The following is an 18134-nucleotide window of genomic DNA, read 5'->3' as shown; positions in this document are numbered from 1 at the left end:
AGATTTCCAGCTTCTCACTGCTGTAGGCAAAATGGTGGTGAATATCCTCGTAGATGGATCTGTGCACTGCCCAGAATGAGTTTTCTAGGGTAGATTCAGTCCTAATGCAGCATTTTCCAATGTCGGCTGACTGTGCACCACCTGTACAGGTATTTACCTGAAAGCGGTGGGGGGTAGTGGTTACAGCATTAATTTGTGTCAGAGGCCTGGGGCAAATCCCATCTTTGGGGCAAATCCCCATCTCTGGTGCCAGAGTAAAGGGGGCATCTTGAGTCTGGGGAGGCCCCTCGCAGGAGTGAGAAGTCCTGAGGAGCCCGGGCTTCAGGTCTCAGAGGGGTCACTCTTTTTTAAGTTCCTTCCTCTCTGTGGGACTCAGTTTCCCCATCTTCACTGTGCCAGTGAGTGGGTGGGTGTAAGTGAGCAAGTCTGCCTGGAGGATCCTACTGCTGCTCTCTGCACCTCTTAGGGGTATCTCCTGCCTCCTCCTTCTCCCTTGGTGGATGTGAGATCCAAGTTCAAATTTGCACCTCAGTTTCTGCATCTATAAGTTAGAGGCAATAAAAGTCAATACCCTAGAGGTGGAAGTAACTGAGTTACTGTATGGAAAGACTAGCACCTGGTAAGCACTTTCTAGATGCCAGTTATTTTCATTATTTTAAAAAATTGACTTCACATTTTTTGAAAAAACAAATATAAGAGTTTTAAAAGGGGCATTTATATTAACACGTTAAATGGAAAACCGGTGTCATTGGCTCCGGAGAACAGAAGAATGTAAAATAAAATTGTTTAATGGAAACAAAAACAATGCTATTAAAGTTAGATAGTTTCAGAGCCAAGTAGCCTAGGCAGTGCTAGAGAGGTACTCAAGCCCTATTAGTACGAAACTGAGAAATAAACTCCTTTCAATGAAAACGGAAAAGTTAAAAGGAAAATGAAAAAAAGAACCTTAAATGACCAGTCCACTCTTACCTAATGTGTAACACTCTGGAAAAGCTTTCCTAGTTTTGGCTGTGTGTGTGTGTTGGGAAGTGGTGTGTGTGTTGGGAAACGAGGTGTGTGTGTAGGTAAGTGATGTGTGTGTGTGTTGGGAAATGAGGTGTGTGTGTGTGTTGGGAAGTGGGGTGTGTGTATATTGGGGAGCATGTTTTTGTGTTGGGAAGCGGTGTGTGTGTTGGGAAGTGGTGTGTGTCTGTTGGGAAGTGGTGTGTGTGGGGTGTGTGTGTGTTGGGAAGTGGGGTGTGTGTGTGTGTGCACGTGTGTGTTGAGAAGCGGTGTGTGTGGGGTGTGTGTGTTGGGAAAGCAGGGTGCATGTGTTGGGAAGTGTGTGTGTGTGTACGAGAGTGCTGGGAAACAGGGTGTGTGTGTTGGGGGAAGCGAGGGGTGTGTGTGTATTGGGAAGCACGTTTGTGTGTGGGGGGAAGCAGGGCGTGTGTGTGTGTGTATGTGAGTGTTGGGAAGCAGGGTGTGTGTGTTGGGGGAAGCAGGGCGTGTGTGTGTGTGTTGGGAAGCGGTGTGGTGTGTGTGTGTGTGTATGTGTTGGGAAGCGGGTTGTTCCGAGGACTCCCCGGTTCCCTCCTGGTTGAAACGTGGCCCAGAAAGAGAGGCACACTGGCCAGGGCACACAGCCAGGGCCGTCCAGCCCCGCAGGCAGCCCTGGTCCTGCCCTGTCCCAGGTGAGCGTGGCCAGTCCTGGAGCCGGCGCTGCGGGGCTTGCGGGGCTGCGGGGCTGCGGGGCCACGGGACAGGAGCCGGTGCTGCGGGGCCACGGGACAGGAGCCGGTGCTGCGGTCCGGGCAGAGCAGGGGCGGGGTCCGGGCGGGGGCGGAGCCGAGAGCCAGCGCAACCGGAGCCGCAGCCCGAGCCTGAGCCGGAGCCGGAGCTGGAGCGGGGCCGGGAGTTGTGGCCCGGAGCGGGCCTTGGAGTCGGCGCCCAGGTGGCTCGCGGTGAGTGATGTGCCCAGCGCCTGGGAGTGGACTAAGGGGAGACTGTGGGCGCCGAGGGTCCCGCCCCCGTGACTTGAACACTTGGCTTCCCAGCCGTCCAGGCCGCAGGGCTTGGGCAAGGGTTGCCTCGGTTTCTCCTGGGGGAGTCCCGGGGTGTAGATGGGAAGTGAGACGGAAAGCGGGCATCTCCAGGTAGGGGAGGTCCCCGGCAGGAGTGAGAAGTGCTGAGGAGCCTGGGCTTCAGGTCTCGGAGGGGGCAACTCTTTTGGTTTCCTTCCTCTCTGTGGGACTCAGTTTCCCATCTTCACCATGCCAGTGAGTGGGTGGGTGTAAATGAGCGAGTCTGCCTGGAGGATCCTACTGCTGCTCTCTGCACCTCTTAGGAGAATCTCCTGCCTCCTGCTTCTCCCTTCTTGGGTGTGAGATCTAAGTTCAAATCCATCCCTTCCCAGACAGCCCACAACAGGACCTGCAAGGCCACATCTCCTATCTGTTTGCTCTCCTCTGCTTCTCAAGTTGATGGAGCAGCCCTCTGGTCCTGCTTTCATTCCAACAAACTGAAAAGCCCTCCACCTCAATCCCCCTGGGGAGGGCCTCCTGAAGCTGCATGAGGGCGGGGGGCTGGACCCCTGCTTCTGAGTTCGCTCTTTCTGAGCCCTTCCTGCCATGGCCTTGGTTTCCCCATGGGCTGTGACCTGGCCTCCTCCAGGGTCCTTGTTCTACAGAGGGGAAACACCTGCCCTGTCACCCTCCTCTAACCCTTTAGAGAAGAAGACCAGAGTGACATCCCTACCACCTGTACTTGCCTGTCCTGATCACTCAGCCATGGGGCTGCTGGGGCCCCTGAGTTTGTTGGCCACTCAAGGCTCCTTTACCTCTCTGCACCCTGGGATCTGAGGCTGGAAGCATCCTCATCTAGCCCACCTCCCTCCTACCCATCGCAGAACCCCTCTGTGACACATGCCCAGTGGTGGGGAGCTTGTTACTGATGAGGTGGCTTTTCAGTGCCTTGCAGCTCTTGTTTTCTTTAGCTAAAATCTATGGCTTACAGATTCTACACCTTGGTTCCACCTCTGTCTCCTGGAGCCATGCAGAGCACGTCCATTCTTTCATTCATTCCAGCGATCATCATTCATGCACTGGATGAGACGCAAGACAGAGCAATAGGAAAATCAGACAAAACTCGCTGCCCTCATGGAGTGCACATTCTAGAAAGGAATGGACAGCAATGAAATAAGTAAATATATGGCATGACAGGTGGTGGGAAGTGCTATGAGTAAAACAAAACTGGGAAACAAAACAGAGAAGGCTTCCCTAAGACCAGGAGAGCTGGGCAAAGTCATACGGAGTTGAGGGGTGAGCCACGGGAGTATCTGGGGGGCTGGGAGGCTTTGGTTTTCACTCTGAGCATGATGGAAGCACTGGTTTGGAACAGAGGAGTCACCTGCTCTGACTTGGGGTCTGGCAGGCCCACCTAGCTGTGGGGTGGAGAATGGATCGTGGGGAGTGAGGTAAGGGCAGAAGGAGAGCCTGGTGAGAGGATCATTGCTGTCATTCTGGGGAGAGACCATGGTGGCTTGCACCATGGCGCAGCGGTGGTTAAAATAATAATTAAAAAAAAAAACCCAGACATTCAGATTTGGGATATATTTCAAAGGCTGTGTCGATAGGATTTGGGGTGTAAGAGAAAGGTCGAGTCAAATATGATTCTGAGGTTTTGGCTCGAGCTTCTGGAGGTTTGAAGCTGCCATGAACTGAAATGGGAGTTGCTTAGCGGGGAGATTAAGAGTTTGGTTTTGTGCTTGTGGAGTTTGAGCTGTCCATTAGGCATCAATGATGAGTAAGCAGCTGGGAAAAATTAAGGGCAGAGGTTGGAGTTGGAAATAAAACTTTGGGCATTATCACCATATAGCTGGTATTTAAAGCCACAAAAGCAGGTGGGCTCATCTAGGGAGGGAGTGATATGGAGAAGAGAAGGGGTCCAACCATTGAACGCTGAGGCCCCCAGTGTTAGGAACCAGACAAGAAGATAGAAAGAGTGAAAATCAGAGAGTTGGGGTGTCCTGGAGGAAATGAGGAAAATGCCCCAAAGAGGAAGGAGGGAACAAATATGACCAATGCCCCCGCAGAGCAAGCAGGCTGAGAGCTGAGGATTGAGCAACGAGAGGTCACTGGTGACAGTTTCACTGGAGCTGGATGGGGAACTTGAGGGTAAGGGAGGGGATGGGAGGACTTGGGGACCAGTACAGGCAACAGACAAGGGGGTCTGCTGTAAAGGGGGGCAGATAAATGGGATTGGAGCCAAATGAAGAAGGTGGGTGTCAAGAGAGGGCTTTACTTTTACAATGGAGAATTATAGTGCATTGTGCACTGGTGGGGGGAATTGGTCTCTTAGGAAGAGAAGTTCAGTGCCGGGGAGGGAGAATGCAGGATGGCTTGGGGAGGGTGGGGGCGCTTGGCCACAGCAGAGACCCAGGATACTTGGGAAGTTGAGCTTCCCTGGGCTTCCCTTCCTCTCCTGTCTGCAAGGGGTCAATGGGCTGAGATTTCAGCACTTAAGCAAAGCATTTGCTCTTGGCCCCAGAGAAACCAGGCTGGCTGTGGTCTCAGGAGTTGTCCAGGCTCAGGCCTGGGCCTGGGTTTCAGGGAGGGCCCATGTGGGTCACTCCTTGACCCTCTCTTTCAGCAAGGAAGTGCTCCTTTCTCTACATGGGCCTCACCTTGGGGAGGACAATGGTGTCTGTGAAGTTGTAGTAACTGAAGTAGAGATCAAAAGGCAATGCAGATAGACTAATAGATTTTGCCTGAAGAGGGGAAGCCCGATCAGGTAATAAAGGGGTAAGGGGAAGGATGTTAAGGACAATTTTTAGGAAACAGATAATGAGTGAATATTTTTTCTGTCTCTTTCCCAATTTATTTTATTTTATTTTTTTTTGAGGCAGAGTTTCACTCTTGTTGCCCAGGCTGGAGTGCAATGGCATGATCTCGGCTCACTGCAACCTCCGCCTCCCAGGTTCAAGCAATTCTTCTGCCTCAGCCTCACTAGTAGCTGGGATTATAGGCATGTGCCACCAGGCCCAGCTAATTTTGTATTTTAGTAGAGACGGGGTTTATCCATGTTGGTCAGGCTGGTCTCGAACTCCCGACCTCAGGTGATCCACCCACCTTGGCCTCCCAAAGTGCTGGGATTACAAGCGTGAGCCACTGCGCCCGGCCTCTCTTTCCCAATTTAAACTGAAGCAGGAGAAACTGAAGCTAGACATAATGAAGAAATTCCCAAGCTAGTGAGCTTCCTGAGCTGGTTAGTGAGGACAGCACTAAGGGCAGGCCCTCCTCTCCGGATGTTTAAGATGAGACAGGACAATGCCTGCTCAGAGACAGGGGGCTGGCTGAATTGGCCCTCAGGATTCTCTTTGCTCTGAGGTTTCTGGAAGAAGGCCAGGGCAGAGGTGCGGTGATGCAGCTGCTGGGAGGACAGAGCTCCGAGTCACGTGACTTGGGCGGCCCTCCCCTTCCTGGTGCCCACAGAAGCCTGACGTCACTAGCCGGGGTGTGTATGGCTCACACGTAGGCCAGGCTGCCCTAGGCTTGGTGTGCTAGGGAGGGGCCCCTACTTACTTGTGGCCTGTACCCTCGTGAATGTGTCTCATGTCCCCAGTGGGGTTTTTCAGGGAGGGTCATGGTCTCCAGGATGCACAAGGCTTTGTGCCAGAATTGCCTGGAATTACCTAGTTCTGGAAGGCTGGTTGGCCAACTTTGGCCTCTGGCTTTTCCTTTGGGAATTTCCCTTGAAGGTGGGGTTGGTAGACAGATCCAGGCTCACCAGTCCTGTGTCACTAGGCTTTTGGTGTTCTGCACAAGGCCCACCCACAGATGCCATGCCTGCTCCCCCAGCCTAATGGGTTTTGATGGGGGAAGAGGGTGGTCCAGTCTCTCCCGATGAGGAGGAAAAAGCAAGTGTCCTCCTCGGACATTTTCCGGGTAAGAGGAGCAGGCATTGTCCTGTCTCAGCTTGACTCTCAGCCTTCTTTCATCCCTGGCTGTGCACATGCTCCCAGGCCTGGGGTCAGATGGGGAGTGCTGACTCTGTCTCTGGGCTGTTTTCTGGGGAGAGTGGGTGGGTGGTTATTTTCTGCAGGACCCTGGCAGGGGTGATGGTGGGAGCTGCTGTCACGTCCTTGGCTGATGTTTCCACAGCTGAGAACCACTCCAGGGCCAAGCCCAGAGCTTATTCTACCCTCTTTTGGTCCTCTCTTCCCCCATCCCCCGCCACCCCACCCTCTTGGCTCCTCTGCTTAGAGGTGAGCACAGGGAGGAGACCTCCTTGGCCCGAGAGAACTACCTTAGTTCCTGGATTCCAGTGGCCTGTGCAGGGGGGGACACCCTCTCTCCCAAGCAGCCAGACACACAAATAACCTCATTGCCTCAGTTTCCCCATCTGACCAGCACAGGGCCTCCTGTGCCCCAGCAGCATTCTGAGAGATTGGAGGTTTTCCCTTTTGCTTACCTTGGCTGCCGTATGAGGATGGTTACAGTGTTCCTCCCACCCCCAGCCCGGGGATATTTGATTCATGATCATTTCCACAGTGTCTCTGTGGGGGACAGTGCTGTGCCGGGCTCAGGGATGCTAGGACGAGTAAGACCCAGGCTTCCACGTGACCCAGGCAGGGAGAGAGACACATAAACAACCATCAGCAAAGAGGCAAAATCCCCAGGCCACTTGGCATCTGCTCCCTCGAGTGGCTGGGAATGTCCCTGATTTATAAAAAGAAGCCGACGGCTCTCTTTGTTGTCCATGCCTACACCCTTTCACTTTCGTTTCTTTGAGGCACTGCACCAGCCCTTGTCCACGGACCCCACGACAATCGCAGAACTGACCCTGCTGAGAGATTTTCTCAGCTGCTCAGAGATCCTCCCAGGGCTTGAAGCTCCTGGAGGGTCACTTGCCCTCAAATTCCCAGAACCCACAACAGGTAGCTAACGATAGCAGCAGCAGCAGTCTGTGCACGGTGGTTTTGAGGGCGTGGGAGGGAGGTGAGGGCCCTAGGGCAAGTGTGTGGGGGAAGTGTTGATGGGGGACAAGGCACTAGAATGCTTGGAAACAGTTTGCACTGTCATTTTTCACTTAGCCTAGGATAGGACCTTTAGAACAATACTGAGTGTACCCCTTGGAGTAGCAGTGTGCAAAACACACAGCACGGGCTTGGGGCCCCCGTGGGGAACCCAAATGTAAGAGTTAGAGACATGCATTCTGGAGTTGCACACGGCTTGTGTTGAAATCCTGACTCTGCCTGTCTAGCTGTGACATGTCATACAAATCACTGAGCCTCTTGGTGCCTCAGTGTCTTCCTCTGTAGAATGGGCAGATCATAAGCACTGCTTCAGAGTGGCTGGGAGGGTTCAGTGAATTCACGCAGGAGAGCACTTAGAATGGCGCCTGGTGTGTCGTTTATGCTTAATTAATATTAGCCATTACTGAAACTGCTGTAGTGTGAATCCGGCCAGTGTGAAAGAGGCCCTCTCACCCTGCTTTGAAGAGAATGAAGTCCCTGACTGCTTGGAAGATCTCTCTTTCTCTCTCTCTACTTTTTAAATTTTTATTATTATTTTTTTGAGACAGGGTCTTGCTCTGTTGCCCAGGAGCAACCTCTGGAGTGCAGCCTGCAACCTCTGCCTCCCGGATTCAAGTGATTCTCCTACCTCAGCCTCCTGAGTAGCTGGGATTACAGGTGCCCACACCACGCCTGGCTAATTTTTGTATTTTTAGTAGAGAAAGGGTTTCACCGTGTTGGCCAGGCTGGTCTAGAACTCCTGATCTCAAGTGACCTTGGGAGATCTCTTGCTCCTCATGTTACCTCAAGCCTTTTTAAACGTTTTAAGCTGGAGACCAAGCATGGATGTGGGAGTTAGGGGTCTTGATTTAATTCTTGGTTGCTTCAAACTCTCTGTGGGACCTTGAGGTGTTTCTTGCCTTCTCTGGGTCTCAATTTTCACATCTGTATGGTGGGGAGCTTGGATTGGGTAATGTCTGAGGCTAGAACCATGGCCAACTCGGGTTCTGCTGGGGCTGACTTGCCCTGGCCTTCCCCAGCCACCCCGCGTCTGGCTTCTGGAGAAGTCCTGCACTGACCTTGTTCTCCTCCCCAGGTTGTGAAATGTGCTCGCAGGAGGCTTTTCAGGCACAGAGGAGTCAGCTGGTGGAGCTGCTGGTCTCAGGGTCCCTGGAGGGCTTCGAGAGTGTCCTGGACTGGCTGCTGTCCTGGGAGGTCCTCTCCTGGGAGGACTACGAGGGCATCCACCTCCTGGGCCAGCCTCTCTCCCACTTGGCCAGGCGCCTCCTGGACACCGTCTGGAATAAGGGTACTTGGGCCTGTCAGAAACTCGTCGCTGCTGTCCAGGAAGCCCAGGCCGACAGCCAATCCCCCAAGCTGCATGGCTGCTGGGACCCCCACTCACTCCACCCAGCCCGAGACCTGCAGAGTCACCGGCCAGCCATTGTCAGGAGGCTCCACAGCCATGTGGAGGGCATGCTGGACCTGGCATGGGAGCGGGGTTTCGTCAGCCAGTACGAATGTGACGAAATCAAGTTGCCAATCTTCACACCGTCCCAGAGGGTGAGGCACTCCTGCATGCATCACAGAGTTCCCAGGAAAGGGGTGCTTAGTCACCAAGACTGATTTGTCCTCATGAAGTCAGCCTGTGGGGTAACTTGGTCTGTGGGATTTCCCCTAAAAAGGTAGCCAGGCAGGTAAAATTTGCTCTTGACTCTTGGCAGGCAACATACAACTTTCTTTCCTTCTTTCTTTTTCCCTTCCCTTCCCTTCCCTCCCCTCCCCTCCCCTCCTCTTACCTTCCCTTCCCTTCTTTTCCTTTTTGAAGTTTCACTCTGTTACCCAGGCTAGAATGCAGTGGCACAATCATAGCTCACTGTAGCCTTGAATTCCTGCACTCATGATCTTCTGGCCTCTGAGTAGCTGGGACTATGGATGCTGTACCACCATGCACAGCTTTTTTTTTTTTTTCTTTTAGAGATAGGGTGTTGCTATGTTGCCCAGGCTGGTCTCCAGCTCCTGGTTTTAAGCAATCCTCCCGCCTTGGCCTCCCAAACTGTTGGGATTGCAGGCATGAGCCACTTTGCCTGGCCAACATACCACTTCTGCCAAGAGGAAGTGTGTAGTGGCCAGGGGCTCAGAATCTGAAGCCAGAATGGTGCAGGCTCAAGGTCAACCCTGTGTGATCTCAGGCTTCCCTATGTGGAGCTTCTCCAGCCTCAGTCTCTCTTGTTTCAGTTTCCTCATCTATAAAACAATGGTAATAGTCAAATGGTGCCTATCCTATAAGGCTCTTGGGAGGATTCAGTGAGTTAAATTGAGTAATGCTTAGGATAGTGTCTATTACCACTGGCTGCTATTGATTATTTCTGTTATGAGTGATACTCTGTACTTGTACACTTTTATTTCTGTCTGTTTTAAATTAACAGCACAACAGATCATAACACTGCAGTATATTGAATTTCTATTTTATAATTAACATGGCATATTATATACTAATATAGCCTAAATGTTTATGTAGGATTTCTGATATGAAATTGCATTAGATCATAGATGTTCAGAGTTGGGATATAACTGCCCCTGAGAAGATAATGACTCAACAGAGACTAGAAGGTCAGAGAAGTGACCACTGAATATTTTTGAAACTCTTTTGTTTTCTTCCAAACAGTGATTCTTAGGGCTCCTGAGAGGCAGACGGAACACTCACTAATATTCCACTTTATAAATCAGGAAACTGAGACCAAGTAAAGTAGTTGGAATAAGCTCACAGTAGTTAATGAGCGGGCCAATGCTGGACCAGCTGGCCAACATTGGTCATTGGCTTATTCATCCATCATTCATTTATTCAGCCAGAATCTACTAGGTGCTTCATACATATTTGCTTAAAGTTTGTTGTCTTCACAGAGCTTTGCACATAGTAGGTACTCCATAAATATTTGTGGATGAAATAAATGAGTTATTGAATGAATGATTGAATTAGAGTGACACTGGAGTGTTAAAATGGGCTGGGTTGAGAAAAATTTTAGTTTTTATTTTTGTCTGTTTTCCAAAAATGTATGTGGTGTTCATATGAGTCTGGGTAACCCTAGGTTGAGACTGATGAAATAAACGAATTTGTCTTCAAGGCTACACTAAAGCTGGCTCACATGGCTAGGTATTTACAGAGCAGACGTGGTGCAGTCCTCTCTGATTAGTTACAGGTACAGAAAATATATTCATTATTGGACTGACCTTAGTTTCTCTTATAATTTATTAGGGAAATTGAATCAGCCCATCTGAGAAGTTACAAGATTGTGTCTTGTCATCTTTGAAAGTTCAGCAATGTGATCTGGTACAGATGGTCTGAGGGGCTTGGAGAAGGTAGCCTAGATCCCTAGGGCCCAGAGAAGACAGGACATGAACAGAGGAAGTACCTCTGGATTGGTGAAGAAAAGAAATGGGATAACTCATGGGTCAAAGAAGAACTCATGATGGAAATCAGAAAATATTCAGAACCAAATAATAATGAGAATATTATTTATCAAAATCTATCAGATACAACTAAAGCAGAACATAGGGGGAAATTTACAACCTTAGATGCCTAGATTAGGAAAGAAGAAAGGCATTTATTTATTTATTTGAGATGGGGATCTCACTGTGTCATCCAGGCTGCTGGAGTGCAGTGGCATGATCGTAAATCACTGAAGTCTCGAACTTCTGGGCTGAAGTGATCCTCTTGCCGCAGCCTTCCAAGCAGGTGGGACACAGGCTGGCACCACCATACCAGGCTAATTTTTTTTTTTTTTTTTTTTTAGATACGGGGTCTTGCTATGTTGCCCAGACTGGTCTCAAACTCCTGGGCTCAAGTAATCCTCCTCCCTCGGCTTCTCAAAGTGCTGGGATTACAGGCATGAGCCACTGTGCCCATCTAAGGCTGGATTTTAATAAGCTAAGAATTCATCTTAAGAAAGGGCTAAATAGACAGCAAAAGCAAACATTGAAGGTTGGGACTGAGCTGAGTGGGTAGCGGGGATAGGGGGCAACAGATCTGAGGATACTAGGAGATTTTGAAGGGATTGCATTGTCTGTGGTTTAAGCCTTTAGAATCCAGCTCTCTCTGAGCCCCCTTTGAGCTCTGACATTCTGTGACTCTGATGTGGTAGCCTTCCCTTAGTGGCCTTTCTGATTTTATCTGGACGGTGCTTGTGGTATATCCAACCAACATGTCTTCCCAAGTGGCCTTTCAATTTCCTATGAAGAAGTAGCTGTCATTGATTGCAGGTTAGGGACAGAAAATGCTGTGGAATGAAACAAAATGCAAGTTAAAGAACTAAATTCCAAAAATACCCATTGCTACTACTGACTGAGTGAATGCCTACTGTGTGCCAGGCACTGTACCCAGTCCATTCCCTGTATTGTTTTATTTAAGCCCCACAAGGGTGTAGTGTGACTACCCTGCTTTTTAACAATGAAGAAACTGCCCAAATCGCCCATCTGGGAAGTGGCCCAGCTAGAATTTGAATCCAGGCCTGTTTTCCTCCAGAGCTTGTGCTATTCTCTGTCTGTCATAAAATGTGGGGGCTTTGTGTGGTAAACTTGCTCAGTTGGGCATAGCAGTTGTTAGGAAACCTGAGGCTGGTAACACCAGCTGTAATACCAGCTGTCCGTCTGACTCATGCAACTGTTAAAGTTGATAGGGCTGAGGTGTCAGACTGAGCTCTGAATTGCCTGATTCTTATAACAATATTAACTTAAACATTTTTAAATTGGAAAATGCACCATGCATACAGAAAAGTGTGTATATTTCATACATATGGTGTAAACTGCTCCCATCACCCACGTTAAAAAACAGGACGTTGTCAGTACCTGGGGCCTTCTTTAATTGCAACTACTAGAGGTAAACAGTGGTAAAAATGCAACTACTAGAGGTAAACACTGGTAAAAAAAATCTTTTGTGTAAATCATTTCTTCGCTTTCTTTCATGTTTTAGCATCTTTTAAAATAAATCCCCAAACAATGTATTGTTCTATTTTGAAAAACTGAGTAGCAAGCCAAAAATAACTGTGGAAAGAAAGGTCACTTAAGTTAGGCTGGGTGTGGTGGCTCATGCCTTTAATCCCAGTACTTTGGGAGGTCGAGGGAGGCAGATCACGAGGTCAGGAGATCAAGACCATCCTGACCAACATGGAGAAACCCCACATCTACTAAAAATACAAAAAATTAGCCAGGCATGGTGGCATGTACCTGAAGTCCCAGCTACTCAGGAGGCTGAGGCAGGAGAATCACTTGAACCCGGGAGGCAGAGGTTGCAGTGAACCGAGATCACACCACTGCACTCTAGCCTGGGTGACAGAGCAAGACTCTGTCTCAAAAAAAGAAAGGTCACTATTATCTTTTCTTAGATGAAGGTTCCCAAGGCAGGGAAAGCTAAGTGGAGTCCCAGGGGCTTGGTCTGGCTTTGCCTTCCCTGGGAATTTATAAGGATCTCTTCTGGGAAGTCAGTAGGCAATGTCATGAATGAGTCTGGGGAAATACTGGGCTCATTGCAACTGGAGGGTCTGGTACGGCTGATGTGAATTAGGTGCTGTCCAGAGGAAAATGTCCAGAGGAAGCAGGCTACTTTGTACAGTCAGTGGTAAACTTGCCAAAGGCTATTCTAGTCTAGGAATAGGCCAAGGCTAAACACTTCTGTGGAGTGAAATGAATGTCCTCAGTTGACTGAGGCAGCAGGAGTTGAAAAGAAATGATATTAGTTCATGGTGAAGAAAAGTCAAACATAGATAAAGGTTAGGGTCAGCCTTGCCTGGACATCTAGGAGATAATTGCCCTCAACAAGTCTGAGTCTTGAGTCACTACTCCATTCTGTCTGAACTGGTGGCCATCTACTTATAGTATACAGCCGTCAACCTGAGATTTCCCTACATGGTCTTCCTGAGTTGGTCTCCTGTATCCTGAATCCTGTGGCCTCTTCTTTCCTGGTTTACTCCATTTTGCTAGACCATATCCTCCAGTCAATTCCTTATAATGAAAGTATGAAAGTTAAAATTTCTGAGCTCTTACATGTCTAAAAGTTCCCTCATACTGGATTGATAGTTTAGCTGGGTATAAAATTCTGGGCTGGCCATCATTTTCCTTCAGAATTTTGATTGCATTATTCCATTATCATCTCTTTTCAATATTGCTTCTAAGAATTCCAAAACCATTTTTTTTTTTTCTTTTGCAGACAGGGTCTCACTCTGTCACGTAGGCTGGAGTGCAGTAGTGTGATCTTGGCTCATTGCAATCTCCACCTCCTGGGGTTAAGTGATTCTTCTTCCTCAGCCTCCTGAGTAGCAGGGATTACAGGCACTCATCACCACACCCAGCTAATTTTTATATTGTTAGTAGAGATGGGGTTTTGCTATATTGACCAGACTGGTCTTGAACTCCTAACCTCAGGTGATCTGCCCAGTTCGGCCTCCCAAAGTGCTGGGATTAAAGGCGTGAGCCACCACACCCAGCCTCCAAAACCATTTTAAAACTCTTTCTGGAAGCTTGTAAAATTTTCTTTTAGTCCCCAGCATTTTAAAATTTCAGTGATGTGTTCTTCCGTTGTGTTGGTCACCCAAGAGGCACTTTGAATCTGGAAACTTCTGTCTTTATGTTTTGGGAAATGTTCTTGATTAGTTTATAGGTGATTTCTTCCTCTCCATTTTATCTCTTCTCTTTTTATGAAACTACTATTACTTCAATGTTAGAACTCCTTGACCGATCATTTAATTTTCTTCTGTTTTCCATCTCTGTGTCTTTTTGCTCTACTTTTCTATGATAGTCACAACTCTATCTTTAAACTCTTGAATTTTCATTTTTGATGTCATGATTTTAGTTTGTAAGAGGTAGGTTTGACTGTTTCTTTTTTGTAGTATCTTACTCTTGTTTTATGGATGCAACATCTTCTTTGACTTAAGGATCATAAGATAGGTGGGTTCTTTGTTTGTTTGTTTGACTGTTTTTCACCCTATGTAAACTTTTTCTACAAGTAGCTTTCCCCTTCCTCCCTTGTTTGGCTTCTATCTCCCACATTAGATGCTTTCTCTGAGCTCATGATACTCCTTGGTTTTCTTTCTCAAGACTGACAGGTAGGACTTTAAAACTTGTTGAGCACGTGGGTGAAACTTGTCTACAATGAATTTCACTGTAGACATTTTGGGAAATGACAGTGTTTATATCTTTAGATCTTGCCTCCTGGGTTAATCAAGTTGTCTGAGTAGACCACAGACTTTTGCCTGATAAACCAGCAATGTGTTTCAGAAACCACTTTGATTCAGTCCTCCTTGTTTTAGTCATTTCCTTCAGTTCCGGAGGTCCCTCATGCTGATCATTCCAGAGCCCTTTACAAAGTCTAGGATACACACTGCATGGTTTTCAACTTTCTCATTTTGACATTAAGATTTGACTTTCAGGAGTCTCCTCAGTCCATTACCATTTATTCATTCAGCAAGTCCTTGAGCACCCGATTTGTGCCAGACACTCTTCTAGGTGTTGGGGATACCTCAGTGAACAAAATAGACAAATATCTTTGTCCTGGAAATACGCACACTCCAGTAAGGGGAGAGGGACAATAAGCCAAGGGAAGGAAATTACAGAGCGTGCTAGAAGGTGATAAGTGCTGTAGAAAGTAAGTAAAATGGGTTTGGGAGTTGAGAGTTTGGGAAGGGGATAAATGATGGCAATTTTAAATAGAGTAGTCAGAGTTCTCACTTAGAAGGTGAAATTCGAGTAAAGACTTGAAGGAGGACAGTGGATTAGCCACATGGATGGCTGCAGGAAGGCTTCCAAGCTGAGGGGACAGCCAGAGCCAAGGCCCAGAGGCAGGAGCATGCCTGGTAGTTTTAGGAAACAGGAGGCCAGGATGCTGAGTGGAGTAATAGGGGGCATGAAAGGAGAAACTTGGGTCCACGTGGTTCTAGACAGGTATTTTTGTCTGTTTTGGGCCCTGAAGTTTACTGTTGGACTTGGACTCTTATTCTGAGGAAATAGGGATGGTATTGGGATGTTCGTACAGGAGCGATGTGACCTGAGTTTTGTTTGTAAAGGATTAGACTCTGGCTGTGGCATTAAGGCTAGGCTGTGGGGGCAGGAACAGAAGCAGGGGGACCAATTTTGCGGCCTGTGCAGCTTTCCAGGTGAGCAGGGATTGTGGGTCGGAGGAGGATGGTATAGAGGAGGTGACAGGAAGTGGCAGGGCTCTCTAGCTGTGTGTCTGGTATGTAGACACTGGCCACAGATGGCATTTGAGCACTAGAGACCTGACTGGTCCACATGGAATTTCCATAAGCACATAATACACACCAGATTTCAAAGACTTAATATGAAAGAAAGAATGAAAAATATCTTACTATTTCTTTTCTTTTCTTTTTTTTTTTTTGAGACCCAGGCTCGCTGTGTCACCCAGGCTGGAGTGCAGTGGTGTGATCTGGGCTCACTGCAGTCTCCGCCTCCCAGGTTCAAGTGATTCTCCTGCCTCAGTCTCCTGAGTACCTGGGACTACAGGCACATGCCACCACGCTTGGCTAATTTTTTGTATTTTTAGTGGTGATGGAGTTTCACCACGTTGTCCAGGCTACTCTGGAATTCCTGACCTCAGGGGATCCGCCTGCCTTGGCCTCCCAAAGTGCTGGAATTACAGGCGTGAGCCACCATGCTCGGCCATATTTTGCTATTTTCTACATGGATTACATGTTGAAATGGTAATGTTTGGACTACTGTGGGTTAAATAGAATATATGATTAAAGTTAATTCATCTGTTTCTTTTAACTTTAAAAAATATGTCTGTTAGAGGATTTGAAATTCCACATGCGGCTTGTATTTGTGCCCTGCATTTTATTTCTATTGGACAGTGCTCTTTGGGACATGCTTTGAAGGTGGAGTCAACAGGATTTGACAGATTACAGAGGAGAGACTTCGAGGGTGATTCCATGACTTTGGGGCTGAGCACCTGGAAGAATGGGGTTAATATTAGCCAAGATGAGGAAGGCTGTTGGTTTGGCAGGTGCGTGGGCAGGTTAGGAGTTTGGTTTTGCATACGTTGGAGGTGTTTATGAAACTTTTAAGTGGAAATGGAAAATAGGCAGTTGGATGTGTAAGTCCAGGGTTCAGGGGGACAGTTCAGGCTGGAGATGAAGATGTGGGAGTCTGAGCAGAGATTGTATTCAAATATTCAATCCATGAGACTTGATGATATCACTTCTCTTCCAAATGATTTACAGCCTGCAGAATCATTTTCCCTATCTTTGTAGGGTTTTGTCTTCATTTTGTTTCATTTATTTTTCAGTTATTCACTGTTTTAGTGAGTTTTGGGTAGGAGCCAGATTGGATGCGTGTGTTCAGTTCACCATCCAACACTATTAACTACTTGAAACTTATGTGGTTGTTCGGTTGTTTTTCTGACCTTTTATTCTGGACAGAAGAGAGATGCTTATGAAGTTGTAGTAATCAGTAAGCCTTCCCACATTGCTCCATCAGCCTTCCTGGAAGAACAATGTCTTCTGTCTTTCTTGTAGGCAAGAAGGCTGCTCGATCTTGCCACAGTGAAAGCGAATGGATTGGCTGCCTTCCTTCTACAACATGTTCAGGAATTGCCAGTCCCGTTGGCCCTGCCTTTGGAAGGTAGGTATATGTTCTCAGTTAATCAGAAAGGGAAGGGCAGTCAGTGCAGATCCGTGGTTAAGAGTAGACCACACCTCGGTTAGCATCCCGTATGCTGGCAGTGTAGCCTCCATGTGACTCAGTTTCCTTGTTTAAAGGCTACCACCACCCCCTATCTCATTGCGATTTTAGGAGGATTAAAAGGACAAAAGTGTGTGATGTTAGCTATTAGCTTTCATTATCTCCCACACAATATACTGACAATTGGAGCTACCATATGCTGAAGGCTAACTAAAGGTGTTACTTACCATCCAAACTCTCATTATCTGTACCAAAAAGATATGGACACATGTTTTGAGTTAGGGCTTGTACCTCTTGATCTCTGAAATTTAGCAGCTCACAATCGGAAACTCAAGAACCAAGTGGATCTAGAGACTCTGGTATCCCTCAGTGCCCAGGGTCACCACCCAAACTCAGGAACAGGAGGGGCTTGGACAGCACCTCTTGAACATGCCAGGCATCCTGCCAGGTGCTTTATGGACAATGTCTACCCTTTGCAACAACCCTGAGAAGTAGGTGGTGGTTTTTTCCTCTTATAGATGTGGAAACTGGGCAGGGAGGTTAAGTGACAAGGGAGGGGGAGATGGGTCTGATTGTAAATTGTCCCCACCTACACTTTCTCTTTTCTTGGGAGAAGAAATGTCAGTTGTAAAGGGAGGGTGCAAAAGTCTGGCACTCTTTAGGGCTTGTTCCTATACCGCTGTAGGCAAAGCTCATTGGCACTGAAGCTCCCTGAGCCGTGCGTGGTGCTGGCAGATGGGTCTATCACCCTGGGCCCTGCCCTCTGGGCAGCAAGCAAACCTGTGGGAGGGGTGGCTGTAAGTCTGTGCCTGGCACCCGCGAGTGCACCGTCTCATCAAAGAACGGGATCTAAACATCAGTGCACCACAGCGGGGTGAGCAGCATGGAGCGCGGGGCCTGGTTTGGCCCTTGGTTAAGGTTTGCTGTTGATATCATCAAGCACAGCTGGTCACTGTAAGACCAGGCCAGGGTGCAGGATTCCCCACACTTCTAAAGATGTGTTTATTTCTCTATAAAATGACATTTTCTTTTTTTAGTATCATTGGTGATGGCTGGAAAGCCTGCATTGGAAATCAGGTCGGAAGAGGAAGATATATATCTGATATGTATTGGAGAGGAAGATATTTATCTTACGGTCTAAGTTCAGGGATCCTGGTATATTCAGAGGGCAGAAAGCTCAGCAATAATCATCAACTCTGGGAACAACAAAGGTGACATAAACACAGGGCGTCCCCTTTGTGTGACTGCAGATAGTCATCAGTGAGCTCAGAGCTCTCTGAAAATTACTTGTTAGTTTTTGGGTTGCAAATAAGTGGGCCAGTGTTTGGTTGGAGGCAGTGAGGCTGTGATGGCGGGGGACCGTGCTGAGTTCCTACCAGCCAGGGACTCTAAACCAGCACTTCCCCGTTTCCTGAAAGGGGAACTAAACCCTGACACAGGAAATGGCTCGCTC

At 48.1% G+C, this 18134-nt stretch overlaps 1 protein-coding gene across 4 annotated transcripts in view; it reads left to right on the top strand.

The window, feature by feature from the left end:
- The first annotated feature begins 1863 nt into the window (after positions 1-1863).
- NOD2 (nucleotide binding oligomerization domain containing 2) overlaps positions 1864-18134 on the top strand; it is a 39234-nt gene continuing 22963 nt past the window's right edge. For 3 of the 4 annotated variants that reach the window (XR_001887485.1, XR_001887486.1, XM_017882972.1), the window contains exons 1-3: positions 1864-1943; positions 8091-8557; positions 16516-16621. Coding sequence is in view for 2 of the 4 variants with exons in the window: in XM_017882972.1 (XP_017738461.1) it covers positions 8099-8557; positions 16516-16621 (565 nt within the window). In the remaining 2 variants the exon portion in view is untranslated. Of the gene's footprint in view, positions 1944-5820; positions 5925-8090; positions 8558-16515; positions 16622-18134 lie in introns of those variants that run through there. The other variant, XM_017882973.1, reaches the window with a different exon arrangement.

Source organism: Rhinopithecus bieti, unplaced genomic scaffold, assembly GCF_001698545.2.
Source record: "Rhinopithecus bieti isolate Rb0 unplaced genomic scaffold, ASM169854v2 scaffold_13375, whole genome shotgun sequence".
Lineage (NCBI taxonomy): Eukaryota > Metazoa > Chordata > Mammalia > Primates > Cercopithecidae > Rhinopithecus > Rhinopithecus bieti.
The sequence above is the reverse complement of the archived record's forward strand: the minus strand, read 5'-3'. Positions and strand labels throughout refer to the sequence as shown.